The sequence below is a fragment of the Chrysemys picta genome, chromosome 1 (genome assembly GCF_011386835.1).
Source record: "Chrysemys picta bellii isolate R12L10 chromosome 1, ASM1138683v2, whole genome shotgun sequence".
Classification (NCBI taxonomy): Eukaryota; Metazoa; Chordata; order Testudines; family Emydidae; genus Chrysemys; species Chrysemys picta.
The window spans coordinates 347,423,789-347,445,659 of NC_088791.1; the positions used below are offsets into that span (position 1 = coordinate 347,423,789).

At 53.7% G+C, this 21,871-nt stretch overlaps 1 protein-coding gene across 1 annotated transcript in view; it reads right to left on the minus strand.

Annotated features, from left to right (window-relative positions):
* The window catches only part of STARD10 (StAR related lipid transfer domain containing 10), a 46,213-nt gene that overhangs the window by 1,968 nt on the left and 22,374 nt on the right, over positions 1-21,871 (minus strand). Inside the window, exons 2-5 of the mRNA XM_005292194.5 lie at positions 4,375-4,522; positions 3,560-3,663; positions 2,118-2,235; positions 781-833 (exon numbers count right to left, since the gene is read on the minus strand). Coding sequence (XP_005292251.2) covers positions 781-833; positions 2,118-2,235; positions 3,560-3,663; positions 4,375-4,522 — 423 coding nt within the window. The remainder of the gene's footprint in view (positions 1-780; positions 834-2,117; positions 2,236-3,559; positions 3,664-4,374; positions 4,523-21,871) is intronic.

Genomic DNA, 21,871 nt, shown 5'->3' on the forward strand with positions numbered 1-21,871 from the left:
CCCTGTCCCGTGGGTCTCTCTGGCTGGAAGCCTGATCAAGTTCCCTTAACCCCCTGCAATCTGCCTTCTACCCCACCCATGTCACCACAACCACCCTTATCAACAACCTGTGGTTGAACTCAACCCTCTTTTAGAAACCCACCCCACCGCCACACGATGACTTCACCACTGCCCCATAGCAGCAGTTCCAGTGGTTCGTGACCCTCACTCTTGGAGATCTCCAATTTCCATCTGGGATTTTTTCTAATCTCAATTGCCAGCCTCTGGATCTCATCGTGCCTTGGTCTGCGGGATAAAGGCACCCTGACATCTTCTCCCTGGGCTGCTACTTATAGACTCCATCATAGTCGCCTCTTCACCTGCTCGTTGGAGAAATGATGGATGGCAGCTACCGCAAAGGTAGCCAAGCCAGCCCGCCAAGAGGCAGAAATCACTGGGGCTCTAATTAAACTGTGTCGTCAGTAGCAGGCATCTCCATTTGCCACCATCCATCACTCTCTGACAATGTTCCAGGCGGAGGCGACAGATTCCGGAACAGCTTCACCACCTGAGCTAATGCATTAAGTGCTGGGCTGGGGGCAAACCAAAGCGACCATGCGATAGCGAAGACTTCAGAGCGTCCTACAGCCGGCCACGTTTGCTAGGTCTGTGGACGTGACAGCTACAGTCCAGAGCCAGAAGCTCCCAGGAGAGCGCCCAGGAGAGCCCCCGCTGCCTACAGCGAGAGACGCGCGTGAACATGGGCTAGAATCGATAGCCAGGCCAGAGTGGGACACTTACCTTTGGAGCCAGAAACTGAGATGATTTGTTCACCACCCACTTAGGCAAAGAACCTACATAACAGAGACAAGAAGAATGAGGCAGAGACCTGGTACCGCAGCTAGTCCGCACAGTACACCCCCAAATGCCTTGGAGACGACTGCCAGTTTGGCCAACACACCAGGCGTCGAACCACGAACCTCCAAAGCATCAGCTGCTACCGCTTGAGCTAACGAACTGAAGCTCTGTAGCTGGGGCTGTAGAAGACTCATTTCCTCTACGGGTCAGCACAGAGGGGGACCTGTAACACACTCACCAGTGGGTTAGACCTTCACATAGGGACGGTGAGCTGCTTCCAGCCCTTAACGCTATTGGGGTCTGAAGAAAGCCATTCTGGGAGGGGTCATTCATAGGAAAGTCTGCTTGAGGGATGGCACAGGTCAAGACCACCTGGAGAGCAAGCAGCAGTGGAGGAAGCATGTGGGGCGGTGGAGGCGGTCAGGAGATGAAGAGGTCGGAGATGGCAGAGTAAGTCTGAGACGGAGTGAGCATTCCAGAGCATGCCAGAGAGGGGCGGGGGCCGGGGTCTGCCCATCTCCCTGAGCACGGCTGTAAAGGGAGCCCCTCGCTCTAAGCAGAACCGCAGTCTGCACCTGGCAGGGCCCCGGGATTTCCCACCCACAGCGTTTCCCTGACGCTGCTCAAAAATCAATTTTTTCCTTGAAAAGACGGCACCGCTCAAGTGCTCCACTGGAGGGTGCTACAGCAGGGCCCCAGCGATGCGGTTTATTCCGCAGCTTCCCACGGACAAGGACACAAGCCTCGCCTCCCAAAGAGGCAAGATTGCTAAGGAGGGAGCAGAGTCTTCTCTGCTAGTGGCAATTCTCCGTACAGCTGGGATTTCGGTCTGAGATCTGCGACCCAACCGGGTTCTGCTCTCAGGTTCCCTGCACAAGTCTCCTAGGCCTTGCAAGGCTTCTTAGGCTCAGTGCAATAGGAGTGTATATTCTGCAGAGCATCTCAGCCGCACAGCACCCTGAAAGGGTTGGACGTAAGTTAAGAGACGGGGGAAGATTTTCCGACGAGAGGGAGAATTGATTAGAGGTACAGGGAGACTTCTACAGAGGGTGGGAGCTGCACCAGAGACGGCTCCTCCACACAGGCTGGCGAGGCGGGGAGATTTAGTGACAGACGGGGATCCTGAAACGAATGGGGAGCTCATGGGACGAGGTGATGTGGTTACAGCTCTTTGGACCCGCGAGCAATGGAAAGCAGTGGGGAAAGGGCTCCGATAGCGTCCCTAGAGAAACAGCCTCGCAGCCCCTCGGAGCCGGGCCGGCCCCAGGCCGTGCAATTACCTTTGGGGTCAACCTGGGCCAGGTAGGTGATGGAGCAGCTCTTGACTCCTCTCCCCTGGATCAAGTAGCCCGTCTGGATGGACACCGCTCTCACCATGTCTTTCCTTGGAGGGTATTTCTGCAGAGGGTGGGGAAGGGGAACAGAAACAGGCTGTTTGTGACTTGGTCTGGGGAGGACAAGGAAGGGACTGGATAATGCACCCTCAGGTGGTTAGTCAGAGGGTCCATTGGTCAGCAGCCCAGGCCTTGGCCCCCCATCCCCAGAGCTAGGGGGATCTGCCTCCCAGTGGGGTCAACTCAAGACAGGGGTGTTCATTCACCATGTGTGCCCATACTCTGAGGGGCCTTAGCTCAGCCAGAACCCAAACACTCCAGGCTTAGCAGGTGGTCCTGGGTGTGGTGGACGAGGACGGGAGCTCTGCCACTGAAATCAGGGGGCGCAGGATTAGACCCTGTGTCTTTATAGCATGGGCTGGAGCAAAAGCCCAGAACTCCCAACTTCGGGGTACCCCGGAGACAAATTCCAGTTTTGTGGCTTGACTCCACGTAGAATTCAGAGCGTTGGCTAGTGAGGGAGAAGTAGCGCTGCTGGACAGCTGAGCCAGGGGCCTCCGTTCTGACCCGAAGCAGCTAGGATCCAGGGGGGGCGCAGATTACATGCTGGTTTTATGATCTACGCTGACGGGCAGTAAGCCGAGAGCAGACCATTAAATCCAGACACGCAGAGATCAAAGCCTACTGCACGACTTAACCCAGTGCCCCACCAGAGATCCTTTCCCTACGGAACAACGCTGCACCACAAGGCACGGTGGGTAGTACAAGCCCCACTGCTTACAGCTACATTATTGTTGTACTAATAGTGAGGTGAACTGATGCGGTGTGTGCATGCCTGTGCAATTCTGCCTTCTACTGGACAGGGTAAGAGCGCCCAGCTGTGTGTCAGAGGCCATATATATCTATAGGAGCTAACGGAGATTCTCCCTTAGGCCCCTGTCGCTTGATCTATCCTTTGGTGCAGGAGGACCCGAGCTCTGGCCCTGCTGTGAGGTTCCACGTGACCCTAGTGAGTAAGACGATTTGGCTGTGAGAGTCCTGGGTGACCACAGCGTTGTTAGGACAACTGATGTTTCTGTGATTCCTTTCACCCCCACATGCAGCCATCTCTAGCGTGCTAAGGCCACGACAGCAAGGAGGGGACAGGGCACCGGGGGCAAACCCCTGGTCTTATGGGATCTTCAATGTCTGTGCAGAGTCGCCCTGCCAGGGTTTCAGCCTGTGGTTCTGGGGCACATGTGGCCATGTGGAGTTGCAGCCTCTTGTGTCCCCCTGAGCCAGTGCTGCATGCTAGTTACGGTCAGAGCTCAGAGCTGATCCCTGCCGATCCCCCATCTCAGTCCATCCCGCCCCCCGGCTGGTCAATCTGTGGCGGGCAGGGTACTCACGGGGTGTTTGACCGAGTAGTTCATGATGATGTAATCAGCCCCCATGGGCAGCCAGGAGCGCAGGGTGATGACATCTCTGTTCTTCAGGGGCTTGGGGCACTTCCCTGGGAAGGGAGATGGGGGAAGAAGAAAGGGGATTTAGCGCCTGAGTTGGAATAAAAAAAGACTTCCCCCTCCCAACTCCCCGGGAGCTAGGGGAGAGAGCGGGGTGTCCTCTGTATCACTAAACAGTCCCAGATCCCCCTCCCCATCAGCCCCATGCTAGTATCCACCCCCAGAACTCCCTCCACCCCATCAGCCGCCCCAGTATCCATTCCCCAACCCCCGCCCCGTCAGCCCCACGCTAGTATCCATTCCCTGCCCCCTCCCCCATCGCCCCCACCCTAATACGTTCCCTGGACCTTCTCTTTATCGAAGCATTTATGCTGTGCTTCTCCTCGGGATGCTCAGGTCCCACCTCCCCACACCACTAACCCTCCCCACCGTGTGAGATCTCTTGCCCCCACCCCCAGCCTTTCAGCAGAGGACAACATTGCCCTGTCAATGTCCCTGGCCCCGCTCCCTCCTTGCTGGTGGCTCTGTTCACGCTAAATGCAGCAGATCAGGCGCACTAGAGAGGCGACTGACCTGATGCTGTCCTAACCCCGTGCCCAGCCTGGTGCTCAAATGCTAGCGCCCACTTCAAGCCCCTCCAGAACGCCCCACTAACCAGCCCCATCCTCTGAAACAGCCGCTGAGTACAACTGCTGCACAGATTTGGGGAGGCGGGGCTCTATTCCCCTGGGACTCAGCCCTGCTCCCCCCCAGCTCCTCACAGGCGTAGTAGCCCACGTCCGAGTTGACGGTCAGCTTCCCAATGTCGAAGGTCTCGATGACGTTCGTGTCCCACTTTTTCCGGTACTCAATGTCGTGCAGCACGTCGTAGAGCGTCTCCGCGGCGATGTCCTTGCACTCCATCCTGCACTGCAGAGACAGACCGGGTGAGAACCTGACGCACGCACAAAGGGCCACTGTCCCGCTCGGGGTTGGCGCCTGGACTCCTACTGGACCGGCTTGGCCTGGCCCATAGACTGCAAGCTGTTCGGGGCACAGACCTGCGAAGGCAGGGAAATATTTGCAGAGCAGAGAGGAAGGACAACCCAGGGGTTAGGCACTAAACGAGGACTCGAACCCAGGTCTCCCATGTCCCCCCCCCCCTTGCTCTGCCTCTGTGATGGGGCAAGTCACTTAGATGCTGTGTGCCTCAGTTTCCCCATCTGTACAGTGCTCTGCCCCATGCACTGAAGATTGTGAAGTGCTCCAAAACGGTGGCAATGGCTGTCGTATATGCACGGCAGATAAATGGCACGAGGGGAGCTGATCTAATCCCGTTACTCCTTCCAGAAACTTTCGGAGAGGCGCAGACATCTCACCCAACGGGCTCTACACAGGTGTGAGCCATCTCATGGGACAGGGAGGCACCTCCAAAGCGTAGCCCCCGCTTGCAGAGCACAACCGTCGCGAAGGCAGATCACTGGCTTAACCAATGTTTTGAATCGAGAACACACTGCAACGCCAAGTGGGCTACCTCAAGGTAAGTGGTTATTTAGACCAGTCTCCCCCACAGATGTCCCGTGTCGATTAGCCCACTTGAAGCCCAGCCCCCTTTCCAGAGGTTTTACCAATTTAAATCCCGCCCCCCTTACAGCACTGCAAGATTCAGTCAATCAAGCCAGCAGGAGAATCATTATGTCTCTTGCAGGCACCGACCAGGGCCTCCTGGTTTCAGGCACTGTCCAAACGAATAACCGGATTGAAGCCAACTCTGCCTTTCTCTTGCTGCATCTAGCTCCCTCTTGTGTCACAAAGTCTGTATTGCACTGCCTCACTCAGGCCCTATTCAACTGCTGTTAGATGAAACAAGTCTCTGGCAAAGGAACCGGGAGCTGTCTCGTCCCGTGTCTCGCCATAAATCAGGAACATCAACAGGGTCTGATAGGATGGGATTAAAGAGGTTTGAAGATCGACCGCTGGCTACGGAGCAGCGCTACTTCCCAAAGGATGCCCCCGCCCTCCATCCCCACAGGCCAGTGACGTAGCAGCTACGATCAGAGGGTATTAAATGGGCTCCAACGTGGAAACCAACGCCACACGATAACATCCAGCTGGAGTCTTCGATTTAAGAGCTGACAGAGAGCGCCATTTCTCAGAATATTAACTTACGCGTATAGAACGCCTGTGGCTCACAGCGCTTCATAGGCTGTGCGCAGGCAGGGATCTCCTCCTCACCACTGAAATGCAGCCAGCTCTGGGGAGGAAGGTGGCAGCTGTTTAGCAACGCGGCGCAGAAGCTACGGACCCGTTCAGGACAGGAAGTGAAGAACGCTGTCCCCCACTGAAGGCGGGGCAAGGGGTAGTTATAGCGAGGTGGGATGCAGGCCCATATCACTAGATAGGATATTCAGCCAGGACACTGGAGCCAACATCCCTGCTCTTGGAAAAATAACATGAAGTGGGATATTTGAGTCCTTAAGGTCAGCAGCACAGCACCCCCTGCGATCATGCTGGGCCAGCAGATTCCAGATTCCAGCGAGAGGGAAGAGCGCCACCTACTGAATCCCCCACACTGCTCCCTGCAGCACCTGGATTTTCCTGTCCATATATTGACCCTGCCTGACTCCTTAGTGCGTGAGAGCTGATGAAAACACAGCCTATGGCTGCAGCATCTTAGAAGCCAAGACCCCGGACAAGTCACATGGTCCATCAATGGCTCTTTGGCTCAGTGCAATAAAACAGCCTCACCATAGGGTGCCTGAAGTTAAATTTCCTTCACCTTCTCTCGGTCCATCCCATCAGGGGCGGAGGGAGGCGAAAACGCCTTCTACATCCTCTCCCACTGAACTGCAAAGCTTAATTGCCCGAAGTCAGCAGCCTCTGAGCTTGATGATCAAAGCCGGGATGTGATCCAAACCCAGAGGGGGCACAATGGGATCAGAGGCAGGTTTGATTGATCAAAATACAAAGCGTCAGCTCCTCTCCGCCTCCCCTTCGCAGTCTGCAGTAACAATCAGACAGACAGTACCCAGCAGATCCTCGGAACAGGCGGATCTAACGATCCCCATTTTCCGGGCAGAGAAGCGGAGAGCCTGGGAAGTTCAGTAACATCGGGGACCAAAGGGCAAGGCAGTGGCAGGACAGGGATCAGGACGTGACGTCCCAGCGCGATTATGGGCACGTCTACGCTGCAGCTGGAGTGAGCAGTCCAGCCCGGCTTGACAGACTTATGGCTAGTCTTAGCATGCTAGCACGACATTCCCATGCCGGCAGAGGCCCGGGCTGGCCACCTCAGCTCGGACCCGGCAGGCAGGGTGGGTCCAACCCTTCGCCACCACTCACACTATTATTTTCAGTGCACTAGCACGAGCCCTGCTAGCTCGTCTGCCGGCCCAGGCTGAGAGGCTCACGCCCAGCTGCGGCGCAGCCATGCCCTAAGAGGGCGAACACAACCCTGGGGCGTATAAGCAGAGGACCAGCAAGTCGGAGCAGGGAGAGGGTGTCACCTCTGCCTACGGCATTAGCATTCCTGGAGTGCTGGGTACGATTCTGGGGTCTGAGTTTCAAAAAGGAGGTGGAAAAATCGGAAAGGCTTCGGAGAAGAGCTACAAGAACGATTGGAGGTCAGGAAAATCCATCTGCCCTGTAGCGAGAGAGTCAAGCAGCTCGATTTAGCGCATTCCACAGAAGGATCAGAGGTCACTTGATCACGGAGTCTAAGTACCTACTAGGGGAGGAGATTTGATAGCCGTGGGCTCTTTGATCTAGCAGAAAAGAGCCAGTGAGAGCCAATGGCTGGGAACTGAAGCTAGATAAAAGTTTGTGCCTTATTTCTGATCTGAATTGAACAGGGAGGGGAATTAACGATTGGCACAACTTGGAGGATCCACCATGTCCCTTCCTATCGCCTGGAGTCTTGATATCAAGACAGGAGCTCTGCTCTAGCTCAACCGGAAGCGGTGGGCTTGATGCAGGAATTACGGTGGCAAAGTTCTCTGGCCTGGGCTACGCAGGAGGTCAGACTGGGCGACCATAATGGTCTCTTCTGGCCTTCAAAAAAAATCATCAGCTCCGGAATCCCTGGCCCCCAGGCCTGTATTCTGACCACTCGACTGCCAAGCCTCTCTCCTCCAACTGGCATCTAGAAACGCCCGGCCCTCCTTCCAGCTCCCCACACCACAGGACATGGGGTAGTTCACGTCACACAGGAGGTCACAGGGAAAGGCAGGGTGCTTGAATTATAGGGTCTGGTTCAGTCAACTCAAACTCAAACAGCTCGGGGGGGGGGGATGGACAGGGTGCCCCCATTGCATTAGCAGTGTCCAATATTAGACACCCCGACAGATTCCTCAGTGCAGAATCCCAGCCAGGCCTTCTCCTCCGAGCCCCCCAGCCCCTCGCTCCCAGCTCAGAGCGCCCGGCCTTCCCTTGCACAGACGCCCCTCTCTGTTCTGAGGCCCTGACCCCGCTGCCTTTGACAGCGGCCGCGAAACGCTCCTAACTCGGTGCCCGAGAACAGGCAGTCAGAGGATCAGGCCGTTTCCGCAGCCCGGAGCTCCAGGCGTGTGGGTGTGCACTGGAGGGCTCTGCTGCTCAGGGGGTCTGCACTGAGCGAAACCACCTGCTCCAGGAACCTCGACTGCACCGACTTGCTTTGCCGCGGTGCTCGTCCCCGAGAGAGGCCGGGCAGCCAGTCTGCCTTGGCACATCCATGGGCAGCATCCCCTTGACAGCCACGAGACCCTTCAGGCTCATCTAACCCAGCCTCCAGTGTTCCCCCATCACCGAACCCCGCTCAGAGCATGGTGGTTGTTACACCCATACCCTGGCTATGGTAGTGCTCCAGTACCGTTGCGCCCTGGCTGGCCAATCAGCCGCAGGGACCAAACCTGTGATCTCAGGTTCTGAGCACACACGGCTCTACTCGAGCTAAGAGAGCTCAGTTAGCCAACGCTGTAGCAGGCTCTATGTCCCAGCCACCACTACAGGGAGACAGCACTGGGCGGAGCAGGTTACTCAACGTCGACGCAGAAGCGGCGGAAGATCAGAAAAACGTCTGTGTAGACACAGCCGAGTTGTGGCATCGCCCGGCCTGAGGAGACCACCAGCAGCTGCAGGCAGCCAAGGGAGAGTCTCTCCTAAGACGAAAGCCCACAGAGAATTAAGAGAACCACGCGGGTCTGAATTAGGAGCACCCAACAACGGCACCTGCTGCATTAGAGGACGGATGGGCTCCTGTGTAGGACCAGGACATCGCTAAGGAGAATGGGTGAACCAAGCCCTGGCTTTGCTCCCAAGGACGGTGCAGCATGGGGAGGCAGAGAGACGTAGTAGTTAAACGCTTTACGTCCGTGGTAAGGCACTGCTTGGGACCCGCGCAGCAGACGATTGCAGAGGAGGGACCCCTCGTCAGAGGTTCCTCATGGGAGGGCTGGGGTAATTACCAGCACTAAAAGGCAGTCTTGCCTAGTGGCTACAGCATTAGAGTGGGACGCAGGAGACCTGGGTTCATTCACGGCTTTGCACTGGCTACCGGGTAACGGCACCTCAGGTTCCCCACCTGTAAAAAAGGAGGATGATTCTGACTCTCTTTGGAAAGCCCTTTGAGCTGATGAAAAAAAGCTCTACGTAAGAGCCAGAGATTACAATTATTATGAATAAAACGCAGGGAAGTACTGGGGCGCCTGGTAGGATTGAAGTCTGATCATCACAACGTGCGGCTCTTGTTTGTATTAATCCTGTTCACTGGTTACACGAAACTCTCCCGAACACACACCACGAAGGGAGGGACAGACAAACGGACTTCCCCTGGGATAGACGCCCTGTGCCATACACAGGCTTATGTCTGGAGCTAGCCACTCAGATACCATGGCAACGGAGGGCCAGAGAAACAGATTAGATTAGACGGCTGGAAATAAAAAGGACGCTCCTAATGAAGCGTGTCCTCCTAGTACAGCCAACGAATGCCAAAACCTTTCATCTGCCAGCCCCAGCCGCTACGAAGAGCGGATCCCTGCGGGTGCTCAGGGAGGGGGCGAAGCAGCGAGCTGTAAAATTGCCCCAGGATTACTACCCCTGCTATTACTTACAGTCGGGGTTTGACTCTCTGATAAACCTGGGGCAATCCTTCGTGGGCACTCGCTTTGATCCCGCAGGTGATGGCTTGAAACTCCTACAGAGCAGGAGAAACCCACTGAAATGGGGGAGTGACAGCGCCGCGTCGCTTGATGCACAGCGGTCAGCGTGCGGCGGCACGGAACTCACGAGATTGGTGAGCTAAGGCAAGGGGGATATGCTCGGGCCAATACAGAGAGTCACATCCACATGGTCTCCCCATGGAGGCCAGCGGAGCCCCCAGGTTTATCACAGCTGTTCTTTCCGACTTGATTGCTGCAAAAGAATAGCTGGTGTCTTGAGACGATCCCATGCCGCGTGGGACTGACACCTGCACAGCCAAGCAGAGATAAACACCGCCACCATCCAGAGATGCTCGGGAGGATAAGAGAGACTCCAGACACACAATTAGACTGAAGGGGCAGAGCTGCGGAGGAACACGGGAGGGAGGCGATTTTACAACCCAGCAGAAGGCGAGAAACCAACGTGCTTTGTGCCAGGATGGGGAACGAAAGCTTCCACATGACAGGATTAGAACAGCAGGGCTGCATGCGAGCAGAGGTGATTCGGTGCCAGGAGTCACATGTCTTTCCTCTGCCTAGAGGACAGCCAACATACCGAACGGGGGGCAGGTTATCTGGAAAGCAAAGAAACACCTAGGACGGAGCCACAGGAGGTGGACGAAATATCAGCTCACAGCGTGGCGCAGCTGCTATGGAAAAGCTGGTGGTATTCACACAGGTACAGCACTGGAACAAATCTGCAGTCTGCCAGAACTGCATGTGCATCAGGATGCCGCGCATCGCACTCAGAGCTTCACAACCACAGAGGGAATGAAAGTCAGGTCCCCCTGCTTCAGAAGTCACAGGGCCCTCACATTTGGAGCTAATGGGGAATCTCCTTCTGCTGTTAGCTGTATAGGGCATATGACACACAGAAGGGTAGTTCTGAATCTTCCCAGAAGAGGGCAGTGGTGCAGACACTATCCAGTTCCTTGCAAAATATATAGATCATACACTGAAATTGGAAGGGGATAGTGTGACCCATGGTGTCTGGGGCAGCCCTCACTAGAAATGCCGAGGTCAGGGCAGGCTGCAAAAAGGAGAGCAGATACTCCCAAAACTGGTGAGTAACACTGAAATTAACTCCCTAACCGGTCACAAACTGCTCCTGATCCCCACACTAGTTATCAAGAAGCTGAAAGAAGAAATCACACAGCCTCCTTACTGTATTCCAGTTCTCTGGCTCTCAGTCAGTACATGGGTCCAGTACAGTGAGAAGTGGTTTAAAAAACTCTGCTCACGTATACAAAGTGTTCTTCTGACCTCAAAGGGTCAGCCACATTACCAGGTCAGTATAGGGTTAGATCTTCCCCCAAATAGCACACTGCCAGCCAATCCTTTAGTGTCTAAAAGTGAAGGTTTATTATAATGAAAGAACAAGAAGAGGGTTGTTAAATGTTAAAACAGTCACATACATAGAGCCCTGCAAATCCATGGGTACTCGCTTTATATCCATAGACCACTTCTGCGGATAGCAGCTAAGGTCGCCAACTTTCTAATTCCAGAAAACCAAACACCCCTGCCCCACCCCCCGCTCATTCTATCCCCCCTCCCACCATTAGGGCCACACATTATCACAGCTCCAATGGGTCCATTAAAGGCCCACTCCTGAGGCCTAAGTACAAATCCATAGAGCACAACCACAGAAATGCACCTGTCCAGATATCTATATCAATAAATCTGTAGAACTGACTCCCACTCCTACATGCAGATACACACATGTATTCACGTGTACATGTCTGACATGCACTAGCACATATACTGCCACATCATTTAATATTACAATTGTTTAGTGCCTAGAGACCCCAACTAAGATCAGGGCTCCAGGGTGCTAGGTGCTGGACATACACATAGGAAGAGAGAGTCGGCAACAAAGAGTTTATAATGTCGCTAGACAAAGGTGGGGAGAAATGTGTGATCCATCGGCTCTTCTGCAATTACTAGTCACCAACACTTTTTAAGAAATAATACATTGCTTTTAGAGTGCCCGCCTCTTTTAACAACGTGTTATGAAATGAACACACACACACACACACACACACACACACACACACACTTTATGTCATCAATCGTTTTATGCGCAGCCCAGCAAAAGGAATAAAATCAAAGAGTTAGGTTGCAAGTTGTATTCACACAGGTATACACACACATGCGGCAATACATGCACCTCCCTACACAGTCTCTTTCACACATACAGTGCATGCACACACTTACCTACACAGAGACACTTTTTCATACCCAGTGTAGAGCCCTGCAAATCCACGGAGATCTGCATCCATGGATGTGGAGATCTGTAGATTATTTTTTCGCAGATAGCGCAATGGATTTGGATACACATTTGTGTATCCGCGCAGGGCTCTACACATACATACAGAGACTTCAAAGTCTCTCTCTCAGATTCTTAGTAGTATTGGTGCGTTTGCTGGCTTAAAAAGTCCCTCTGGATAACACCCACAGCTTGGATGGGTCATTCAGTCCTTTGTTCAGAGCTTCAGTTGTAGCAAAGTCAGACCAGAAGCAGGAACGAAGAGAAAATGGAGAAGATGCAGATGCCCTTTATATTCCTTTTGCCATGTGGCTTGTACTTCCTGTCCCCCAAACACAAGCCCCGCAGAACCTGGCATGGAAAAGCCTTAGAGTTCCGTCCATAGCCAGGCCTCCACACGTCCTGCTGATTCATAAGGTGCAGTCCCTGGTCTCTCAATGGGTTTATTGTACAGCTGATGGGTCATCGAACAGGCCACGCAGTGCTGATGCAGCTGCCAATCGATATGGGGTGTCACCCAGAAACACAGCACAAATTGAGAAATACAGAGCTACTGTACCCTACGTAGCTATAACCCACAATACAAAAGGGGAGACAAAACAGATCAACAAGATGATCATAGTTAGGGAATTATAACTTCTCCACTGATTGCTGACCCGCTTGATCCATTGCACTTTTACAATATCGGTACCAACAAGATCGTAAAGTAGCTCCCCTATTCCATACAGCGTGTCGCTGCCCCGGCCGTGCCAAGTCCTACTCCCCACAGCGGAGCAGGATATTAGAAAGGCAAGATAAGCAGCAACAAGTTGTTGATGAGGAAGGGAAAGATTCGGCTACATACACAGAGAAGAGTTCTTAACGGCAAGGGCAGCTGGGAAATGGGACACCGAGTCTCAGGGGAGACCAGTAATAGCCAAGTCTTGGGAGCAGGTTGGAGGGGAAGATCAGGCCACATCCTATGGAGTCCACAGTGACTCGTTATCGGCCTTGATTTTGGCTGCGGATCCCCAGCCCGAGTGTCGTGTGGTGCGAAAGCAGCCACCTCTCCCAGCTCAGCACTGTGCCCCAGGCCCCCATCTTCACCCCGTGTCACTTTGGAGCACATGGCTGGTTTATTCTATGCCCCCAGCGCTCATGACCCCTCCCACCCCCTGGTGTCAGGTGGCACTTTAAGAAAAAGAACTTCACACTGATTTCATAAGCAGTCAGGCTGCGGTGTCATGCAGAGCCGCACCAAACCAGGCCCCTTCCTTTGGAGAGCTGCTTTGATGCAAGCTCCTGCTGTCCTCCTCCCGGGCTCCCGCTAATTAAGGAGCCCGGCTCCCCGGAATACATTTCCAGTGATTTCCATTCTGCTATTTGATCTTTCCTGAAGACGACCAGCTTTGATCTGAGCTAGTCAGCTGTCTCCATCTCCACTGCAGCTTCCACTAAACAGACACAAACACGGAGAGCTTCGTTCCCGTTATTAACACCACAAACAAGGACTATTAAGTATGCCAGAGAGAGCCGCATTTATTTTTACTAGGGCGGCTAGTGTTTGGATGAGACGGAAAACGGAGATTAGGGCCACCGGTGACAATGCTCCCCGGCACCTTTTGCCAGATGTTAACCCCAGGGCCCTGGCCAAACTCCAGATCTAACAATTACATCCCCTGCCTAAATTCCCTGTCATTTCAATTAGGCACGCTACGTTCACCTCCTCACCCGAGTTAGACTGCAAGCGCTTTGAGGCATAGACCTGGCCTTTCCTCGGTATTTCGGAATGCACCGAGGGCTACAGCACTTGAGAGATCAGTTTCTGACTCTAAAATGTAGTGTGGTGTTGCTGAACAGCTGCTGCGTTCCACCCCAGAAGCAGCTGCATTTCAGTGATCCTTATGGCAAGGGTTTGTCAAGCACTTTGAGATCTCTTTGTCTACATAGGTGTCAGTCTGAATATTTGCCATTACCTCCTCCCATACAGCCGCGATATAGTGAGTTACCCCACAGAGGGTGACTCCCAGGTGAAGAACACCAGTGCTAGTCTAGGTCCCTGGATTTCTCCACTAACACCTCCCTAACCCACCTCCTTTGGAGTGCCAGCCGATACTGTTCAAACTTTCACTGTTGAGCATTGCAAGGTACTGAGAACTGAGCATACCACTAACCCTGTGCCCATCGCAGCCTTTGCTAGTCCAGGGAGCGAGAGCCTGGGGCAGTCTCACTCAGATCTCTCGGGCCACCACGCACCGATCACCTCATCAGACCTTCCTCCACTGATTACTCCTAGGTCGACCTTCTGAAGAGCCTCCCAGCAGGAAGGCTCTATGGGGTCGTTTTCGTTTGCTTGCCACCTTTTATAGACGAACACACAGCCGGATGCAGCACAGATAGAAAGCAAGTGACAGCCACACAAAGGCATCAAAGCCCCGAGTGTCGTCCTGGATCACATGTCGGGCAAAGAAAGGGTTAACAGGAAAATGGATCCAACATTATCCCCTGCCTGCCGCAGGCACTTTCCCAGCAGGGGACATCAGCCAGGTCTCTGCCTGGGATACCAGATTCCTGTACCAAAGGCAAACTAGAGAGGGCAGTTGGCATAGACAGAGGCTGTAGCTGTAGTTGTCGGGCACGACACGCTGGGTTAGCAGAGAAGCACAGATCTCTGTGGTGTGCGTCACTCCACTGAAAGAAAACAGTGCTGCAGAAAGAAAGGTTTATCCAGCAACAGCAAGGCTAGTGATTAGACTAAAGCAAGAGAAAGGAGCATGTTTTAACCCACTGGGAGCTCTTTTTGCGTGTGCTGGAGTTTCTAATCCATTAACAGAATGCAATGAACTGGCGAGGGCGTATAGACATGGCTGCCCACTGAAAGGAGTTTGAACTGTGTGTCACTGACCCTATACAGATGACGGCTAATGGAGATTCTCCGTTCGCTCAAGTGGCAGGGGGCTGGGCTTTCAGGGCAGGAGGGTCTGATTTCAATCCCTGCTCTTGCTGGGAAGTTCCCAGTGGCTGCACAACGGTCAGTCTGTTGGTGGTCGTGGATTGTAATCTGCAAACCTAGACAGGAGATTTAACCTGCTGCTAATGCAGAGTTCAGATCCCAGACCTGGTCCCTGGAAGTCCCAGCTCCTGCCCTGCTCATTCCCCAGGAGAGCAGAGAAATGCCCACTGCCGTCACACCAATCTCTTCCCCAAGGGCGGCAAGACGGCCTGAAGGGCCTGGAAAGCCCAGGCGTCTTTGGAGCAGGGGATACAGTGCTCAGACACCCCAGCATGGGACAGATCAACTGGATAGGAAAGAACCAGCCTGTCACCTCTGAGACGGGAGGCCTCTTTTCACAGCGCAGGGCCAGGCCAGGGCAGAGCCAGCTTCCGCCACCCTGTCCACACGCCCGTTCCAGCCCGAGCATCTCCGGGACCTTGGCCGCTGCTGCTGTCGCTAGCAAGGAGCTCACGTGGTGGCCAAAGGTTTTGTGATTAGACACCCCCTGACCACTAGGAACTGGACTGAGAGAATCCACCGACCTGGGTCACACAGGGGCTGCAAAACAGCGGTTAGTCGCAGCTTGCAGGCAGGGCTAGCCGGAGCTGGATTGAAACTGGCGAGCGATAGGTAAAAGGCTCCAGATCCCATTACCAGCCTGTGCTCTGAAGAGAAGGTTCTCGAGTGCCCTTGTCAGGTTTCCAGACATTTTGTATGGAGAGCCTTTGTTTCCAGGTGAGGCCAGGCCCGGTGCCAGCTCTCCACATGGAACCTGGCTTTGTTCGGGTAGAGCTGTTCAAACAGCCTCGTTTCTCCTTCCAAGAACCGGCTTTGCAAAGATTCAGGGCCAGCCATGCAGATCACAGGAACGTAGATTCCTTCCTCTCAGTACAGAGGAACTACAAAAACAGCTTACCAACACATACCGAGTATGTTATATTACTCTACACATGCCACGCAAATGCAGCCACCTCTGCGGTGGAACGTGGCAGCTGTTTAGCAGGACATAACCACTCAACAGGTTAGGGCAGGAAGTAGAGTGTGATATGCGGCTGGTGTTGCAAGGGGGTGAGGGAAGGAGAGAATATCATTTGTTAACAAGTTTTGCAGACAAGGACCCCCTAAAATTGTGAGGATGTACCTAAAAACATGGACCTCATTGCAACGGACCAGGGCACAGTCCAGCTAGTCCCCTATCCTGGCTTGGACAGTGGCCAAGGTAGATGGTTCAGAGGAGGATATAAAACTTTGATAATGTACTTAATTGGGCAGTGAGTCCTAGGCAGAATTCCTTCCTGAGCCTAGCCGGAGTGCAGATCTGAGCAAGCCTTGAGCAGTAGCCCTGGCCATTGTCTCCTGGTTAGCACACTCCAGATAATCAAATTACACGATCTAAAAATGAGCAGAGAGAACATCCTTCCCCCATAGGCTGGAGCGAAGAGGGCATGTGCGGTCTGACCCGTGATCAGAGGAGTCAGGCTGGGTCAGATACCAGGAGGCCAGAGGGCAAAACGGAGAGTCAGGTGTCAGGAAGCAGGTTACCAGGGGATCAGCGGGAGCAGGTGACCAAGAGAAAGCAGTCCTGAGCAGGGAGAACCCAGTTCCATGGACAACTTCCTGTTCCTGTACTTGGGTTAAATAGATGCTGGGGACCAGTCAGATCCCAGGACGGGAGTCCTCAGTTAGAGCTCAGCTGCTAACAGGTTGGGACCGTGTAGCTCCCACAGTCCCTGACATCACCCTCTCCCCAAGGGGTGCCCTCAGGGCGACGGGGGCACCAGGCTTTTCGGCGTCACTCCTATGGAACCTTTGCACAAGTGCAGGAGCAGGTGTAACCCACACACCTCCTGGGCAGCTCTCACGCACAGGTGCTGGAACTGGGGGGGCCGCCGCATCCCCTGGCTAGAAGTGGTTTCCATCATATCCAGGGTTTACTGTTTGGTTTAACGGTTCTCAGCCCCCCCACTATACAACCCCCTGCTCCCAAGCAATCCAGCAACTCGGGACTCAGGGGTAGCGGGTAACAATTCCTGATAGCTATCTGGTTCGACGCAGAGTTGGAGACTGCCATCTTTCTTCTCGATGGAAAGGACTGGTGCGCCAGCCAGCGAGGTCGACTTGCAGATAAGCCCTCGGGACAGGTTCTTCTGGAAGTTTTCTTGGGAGCGCTGTCAGCTTGGGCTCAGACAGGGCACGAATTTGTCCAAATGGTATTTTTGCACTGGGCTGCAGCTCTATTGGGCAGGTCACAGTCTCAGCGTGGTGGAGGTAGTGGGTCTGCATTCTTCTTTTCCAAAAACATCGGCGTAGTCTTGGTCACCTGAGGGGAGTTCCGAGGGGACGTCACTGGAAGGCTCTGGGAGCGGGTTGGGTAGGGTCAGCCAGGAAACAGCGGAAAGCGGGGAATGGATCACACCAAACGGTAACATTTCTCCATGCTCCTGAATCACAGCCTCCAGGGGAGCTGTTTCCTCCATTACTGGACCAGAAGAGAAAGGGGAACTGTCAATAGCCCCTATAAAGTCAGGAGCGGCCTCGTGTTGCACGGGAATCTGCAGGATCCGGGCAGCCACAGCGTCTATGAAGCGGTCAGAATGGGATTTTGCAGGGGCGCCCCCGGTATGTGCAACTGGACTGACGCCTGCAAGCGGGGAGACTTCAGGCAGGGCTCTGGAGGTGTTCCAGTCTGGAGGCGCCTTTTCCCTGATGCCCTGGAGTTCGTACGGGGCAGGCAGAGATGAAGTGCCCTGGCTCACGGCAGTACAAGCGGAGATGGTGCTGGCAGTGGCGTTTCTTTTCATGGAGGCGAGCCGGAGATGGCCCACATCTACCTGCGTCGGCTCAGCAGGAGGCAGAGGTGAAAAGGCTACAGTAGCCGGATAGGAAGGTTGCAAGACCACCCTGGTTTCCTCCCTTTGTTCCCATAACCAACTGTCTCTACAAACCCAACTGCTCACAGTCTTCCACTCTCCCAGAGAGCTCCTCCATCCTCTATTCCCTCCCGTTTCCTTTGCTATTCTGCGGATGTTGGGACCGGCGTCCCAGGCTCCTCCCGTGTCATGTGCACCCTTGGTCGGGCTCTGCTGCTGCCAGTCCACGCTCTCTCTGGGCAGGAGCTGGTCTGTCTCGGATCCAGAGGACGTTTCTCTTGCCCCAGACAGTCTTCCTGAAAGGGTTGCTGGAGAATCCATGGTACCAGGTCTCACTTGTATCCCTATGTTAGGGATTGTGGGTCTTGAACCCTGGTCCACAGGGCTCTTCTGAGCCAGGAATCGAACCCACGTCACCCATACCCCAAGTACGTCCTGCCTCCCATACTGGGATTGGGTGGTGGGCACTGAAGAGTTACGAGCCTCCCTTGGCACAGACTTCCTCACTTGGTGCAGTTCCAGCCAGGAAAGGGGCCACAAGGACGCCCCATTGAGCTGCTATGTTCAGGGTGGCCAATTCTCACGATTGTTTCTGGAGCTGTGAGATATTTGGTGGCTTTGCTAAAGCCCCAGCTCCCAAAGCCAGGGGGGTAGGCCAGAATCTCACACTATTGTCCAACGAAAGCTAAAGCCCTCCCTGGCCTTTGGGGCGGCAGAGAAAACTTAGAAATGTTCGGTTTGGTTTAAAGTCTCCTGATTTTAAAGCCACCTTCGTAACTTTGGGGGGCCCAGCTCATGAATCTGGCGTGGACAGCACCAGGCATCGCCTCTCTCACAGCAACCCCAGGCCCGCACTCCCTTTCCCCAACTAAAGAAGTGATTTTCTAACCGCTAGCACCAATCCTCAACCATCTCTAGGGCCTTTCTACATGAACGCCAGCAATGGAAACCTTTCCAGCACAGCTCTGCTGCATGATGCACCACAGACTCCAGCTCGTCATCCCAATAATAGCCCTGCAGAGCCAGCGCTGCGAACAGGCGGGATGAGTCAGCAGGCGGAAGCCCAAGACCCCCAGGGAGCAGGAGATGCTGAGCCAGAACGGGGCCATTTTTAGAGTCACTTATCAGACCAGAAACGCACCTGACAGGCCATTATGTGGCTTACAAATTTCACACGTCATCACAGCTGGGGCCCGTTTGTGCTACGCCTTCCAACCAGCAGAGGGCAATACTGCTACAGGGAAGAATCTCCCAGACCAGCTGATCAGACAAACCTCTGCAACCAGGGCCGGCTCCAGCATTTCTGCTGCCCCAAGCAACAAAAAAGAGCCGCGATCGCAATAGCGATTGGCGGCGGCAATTGGGAAAAAAAAGAGAAAAAAAAGCTGCGATGGGCGGCGGCAGTTCAGCGGCAGGGCCTTCGCTCCTAGAGGGAGTGAGGGACCTGCCGCCCCCGAATTGCCACAGGTGCCGCCCCTCTCCCTTGGCCGCCCCAAGCACCTGCTTGTTAAGCTGGTGCCTGGAGCCGGCCCTGTCTGCAGCCCCCAATCTGCCAATCGCCAGCCCCCAGCGATGGAATATCTGGCTCCTCTCGTCACGGTCCGAGGCTCCCGGATCGTGCTGGGAAGCCGTTTTCAGAGGTGGAATCAAGATTTGACTGCTCTTTACTGCTCTCCCCTCAGAGCATCCTGGGTGAATGGAAACAGACCCATGCAGAGCTTTTAGAGTGATTACTAGGCCTGGTTGGCTAGGTGAGGGGAGGGGAGGAGTGTCTTAACATCCCTGTTCCCACCCTGGCCAAACCCTCCCAGCTTGACTCAGAACTGCGCAAAAAAAAAAAAAAAAAAAAGATTGGGTGGGGAAAAAAAATTCATAGTCACCCCAAACACCACCCCACAAAAAAACAAACCCACCCAAAGCAACCAACCCACCCAGCATTTTGTTTCATACAATTTCCTCTCCCTGTGACATCTTGGGGGGATTTCTGGGAAGTTTCAGGAGCTGGGACATTTTCCGTAGTGAAGAAAGTGGGGCGAGAAAGACAAGAATTAAAACAGCTACGTTTGCTCAAAAATTTGCCTTTAGAATTTTTCCTCACACACACACACACACACACACACACACACACACACGATAAACTCCCCTAAAGGCAGCCTGTGCTAACAGACCGAGCAGAGGGGTAGCAGGAACACCCAACCCAGCTCCACCAACGGGATGCTCTCACCGGGTCTACTCTGAAAAGGGCTTTGTAAAAAGGGCTTTGGGGGGCTCCATTTTACCAGCTCCCAGAACAAATCCGATCAGATCACGAGTCAAGAGATGCAGTTTTCCTTACAGCCGTCATTGCAAACACCCTGGCATCTCTCGAGTCAAGTTGGCCTGCAGCCTCCCTGACAACAAAGATGCAGCCACTGGCACCTCGCTAATCACTAGTAGTGGGAAGCCTGTGCTTTCATATGGGCGCAGTTTGCAAAGTCACGTGTGTAAGGAAGCCAACAATGTCCGAGCACTGAAAACACTGGATGGTAGTGGATTGCAAATCCCAGTGATGATTGAACCTGGTCACATTCTAAATAAAAAGAGCTCTCAACCGTGGTTGGAGCGGTTTCCATCGCTTCATGCTGCCTCAGACATTCCTGGCTTCAGAGTGATGTTTGGGGTTATGGTGTGCGCTGGTTGTGTGGTGTGGGCGGGTCATTTGGATTTGTACAGAGGAGTGAGCATTGCTTTGAGGGGCTGTGTATCTGGAGTTATGGTGTGGGCTGGTTGTGTTGATTTGCGCCCGAGGGGGTTGTGCACCTCTCCTTGTGTTGATTTGGTCAGGTGGCAGTTGGGCAGTCTCATATAACCAATGAAATGGTTGCATGCAAATTGGCTGTAGAGTAAAGGGTGGGGATTGGCTGAGTTACCTGTGATATCACAACCGGCTCGGTCTCTCAGCCTGGCATAGAGACGTAGCTCACTGGAGCCGTACACCACAGGGGGGTAATCCACTAAGTCAAAATGGCTGAGGATGTAAAAACTGGATGGTAATAGACCATGAATCCCAGTGATGGGTCAGCCTGGAGATATCCTGAACTGAAGGAGCTCTCAGCTAGGCCTGTAGCCGGATCCCGCCTCTCACACCGACTCAGATGTTTTAGGCTTCAGAGCAACACACTGAGCGACATTCCCAGGGTCTTCTGACAACGTGGGAGCAGCTCCCTCGCCCGCATTGGCTCTGTGGGATTAATATCTTTTTGTCATCACGTCCGTCGCACATGCGACGGCAGGTCTAGCGAGCCAGAAGGTGCCACTTTTCCCACAGCAGCACCTGGGCCTTTCCGTAGCTGTAGGCAGACCTCTATCGGCAGCTAGCCCAGCTCACAACAAAAGTAAACTGAAGGGCTGGGAAGAGAACCCAGAGCTCAACGCCCGGGCCGATGCCGAATCCAGTGCTCAAGTCAGTCCCTTCAGCTCTGTAGGTCCCAGATCCCCCGTCTTTCAAATGCCGAGAATGACCCTGCCCACTGCCTTCCTAACAGGGGCCAGCTGGCTTGGCTTGATGAGTCACACTGGGGTCTTGGCATTCAGCGTGTTGGGTTATATCAACAGTTGCCTTGCAAGGCAACATTACAGTCCTAATATTCTGAGGGACAGAGGCGAGCATTGTCCAGAAGCTGTAGAACTGATGAATGAAATTGTTTTTAATTGTTCACTTTGTTAATGTAACTTTACTTATGAAATTTTATGAATGAAACAACATTCATTCATAAAACCGGTTACCCCAATAACTGGCTAATTAACAATTAAGATGCTTGTTAAGAGCCATAGTTGTTCAGTCAGCTGCCTTTGTAAGTTTCACCATCAATCCAATTCCTGCTTAAATCACTGAGACTTGCACTGTTTCAGTATTGTAACTTCTGTTCACCATTTATTACACTTGCCTACAGTGGAACTTCCGTTCACTGTTTCCCATCCATTATACTTGTCTATATTGTAACTTCTGTTCCC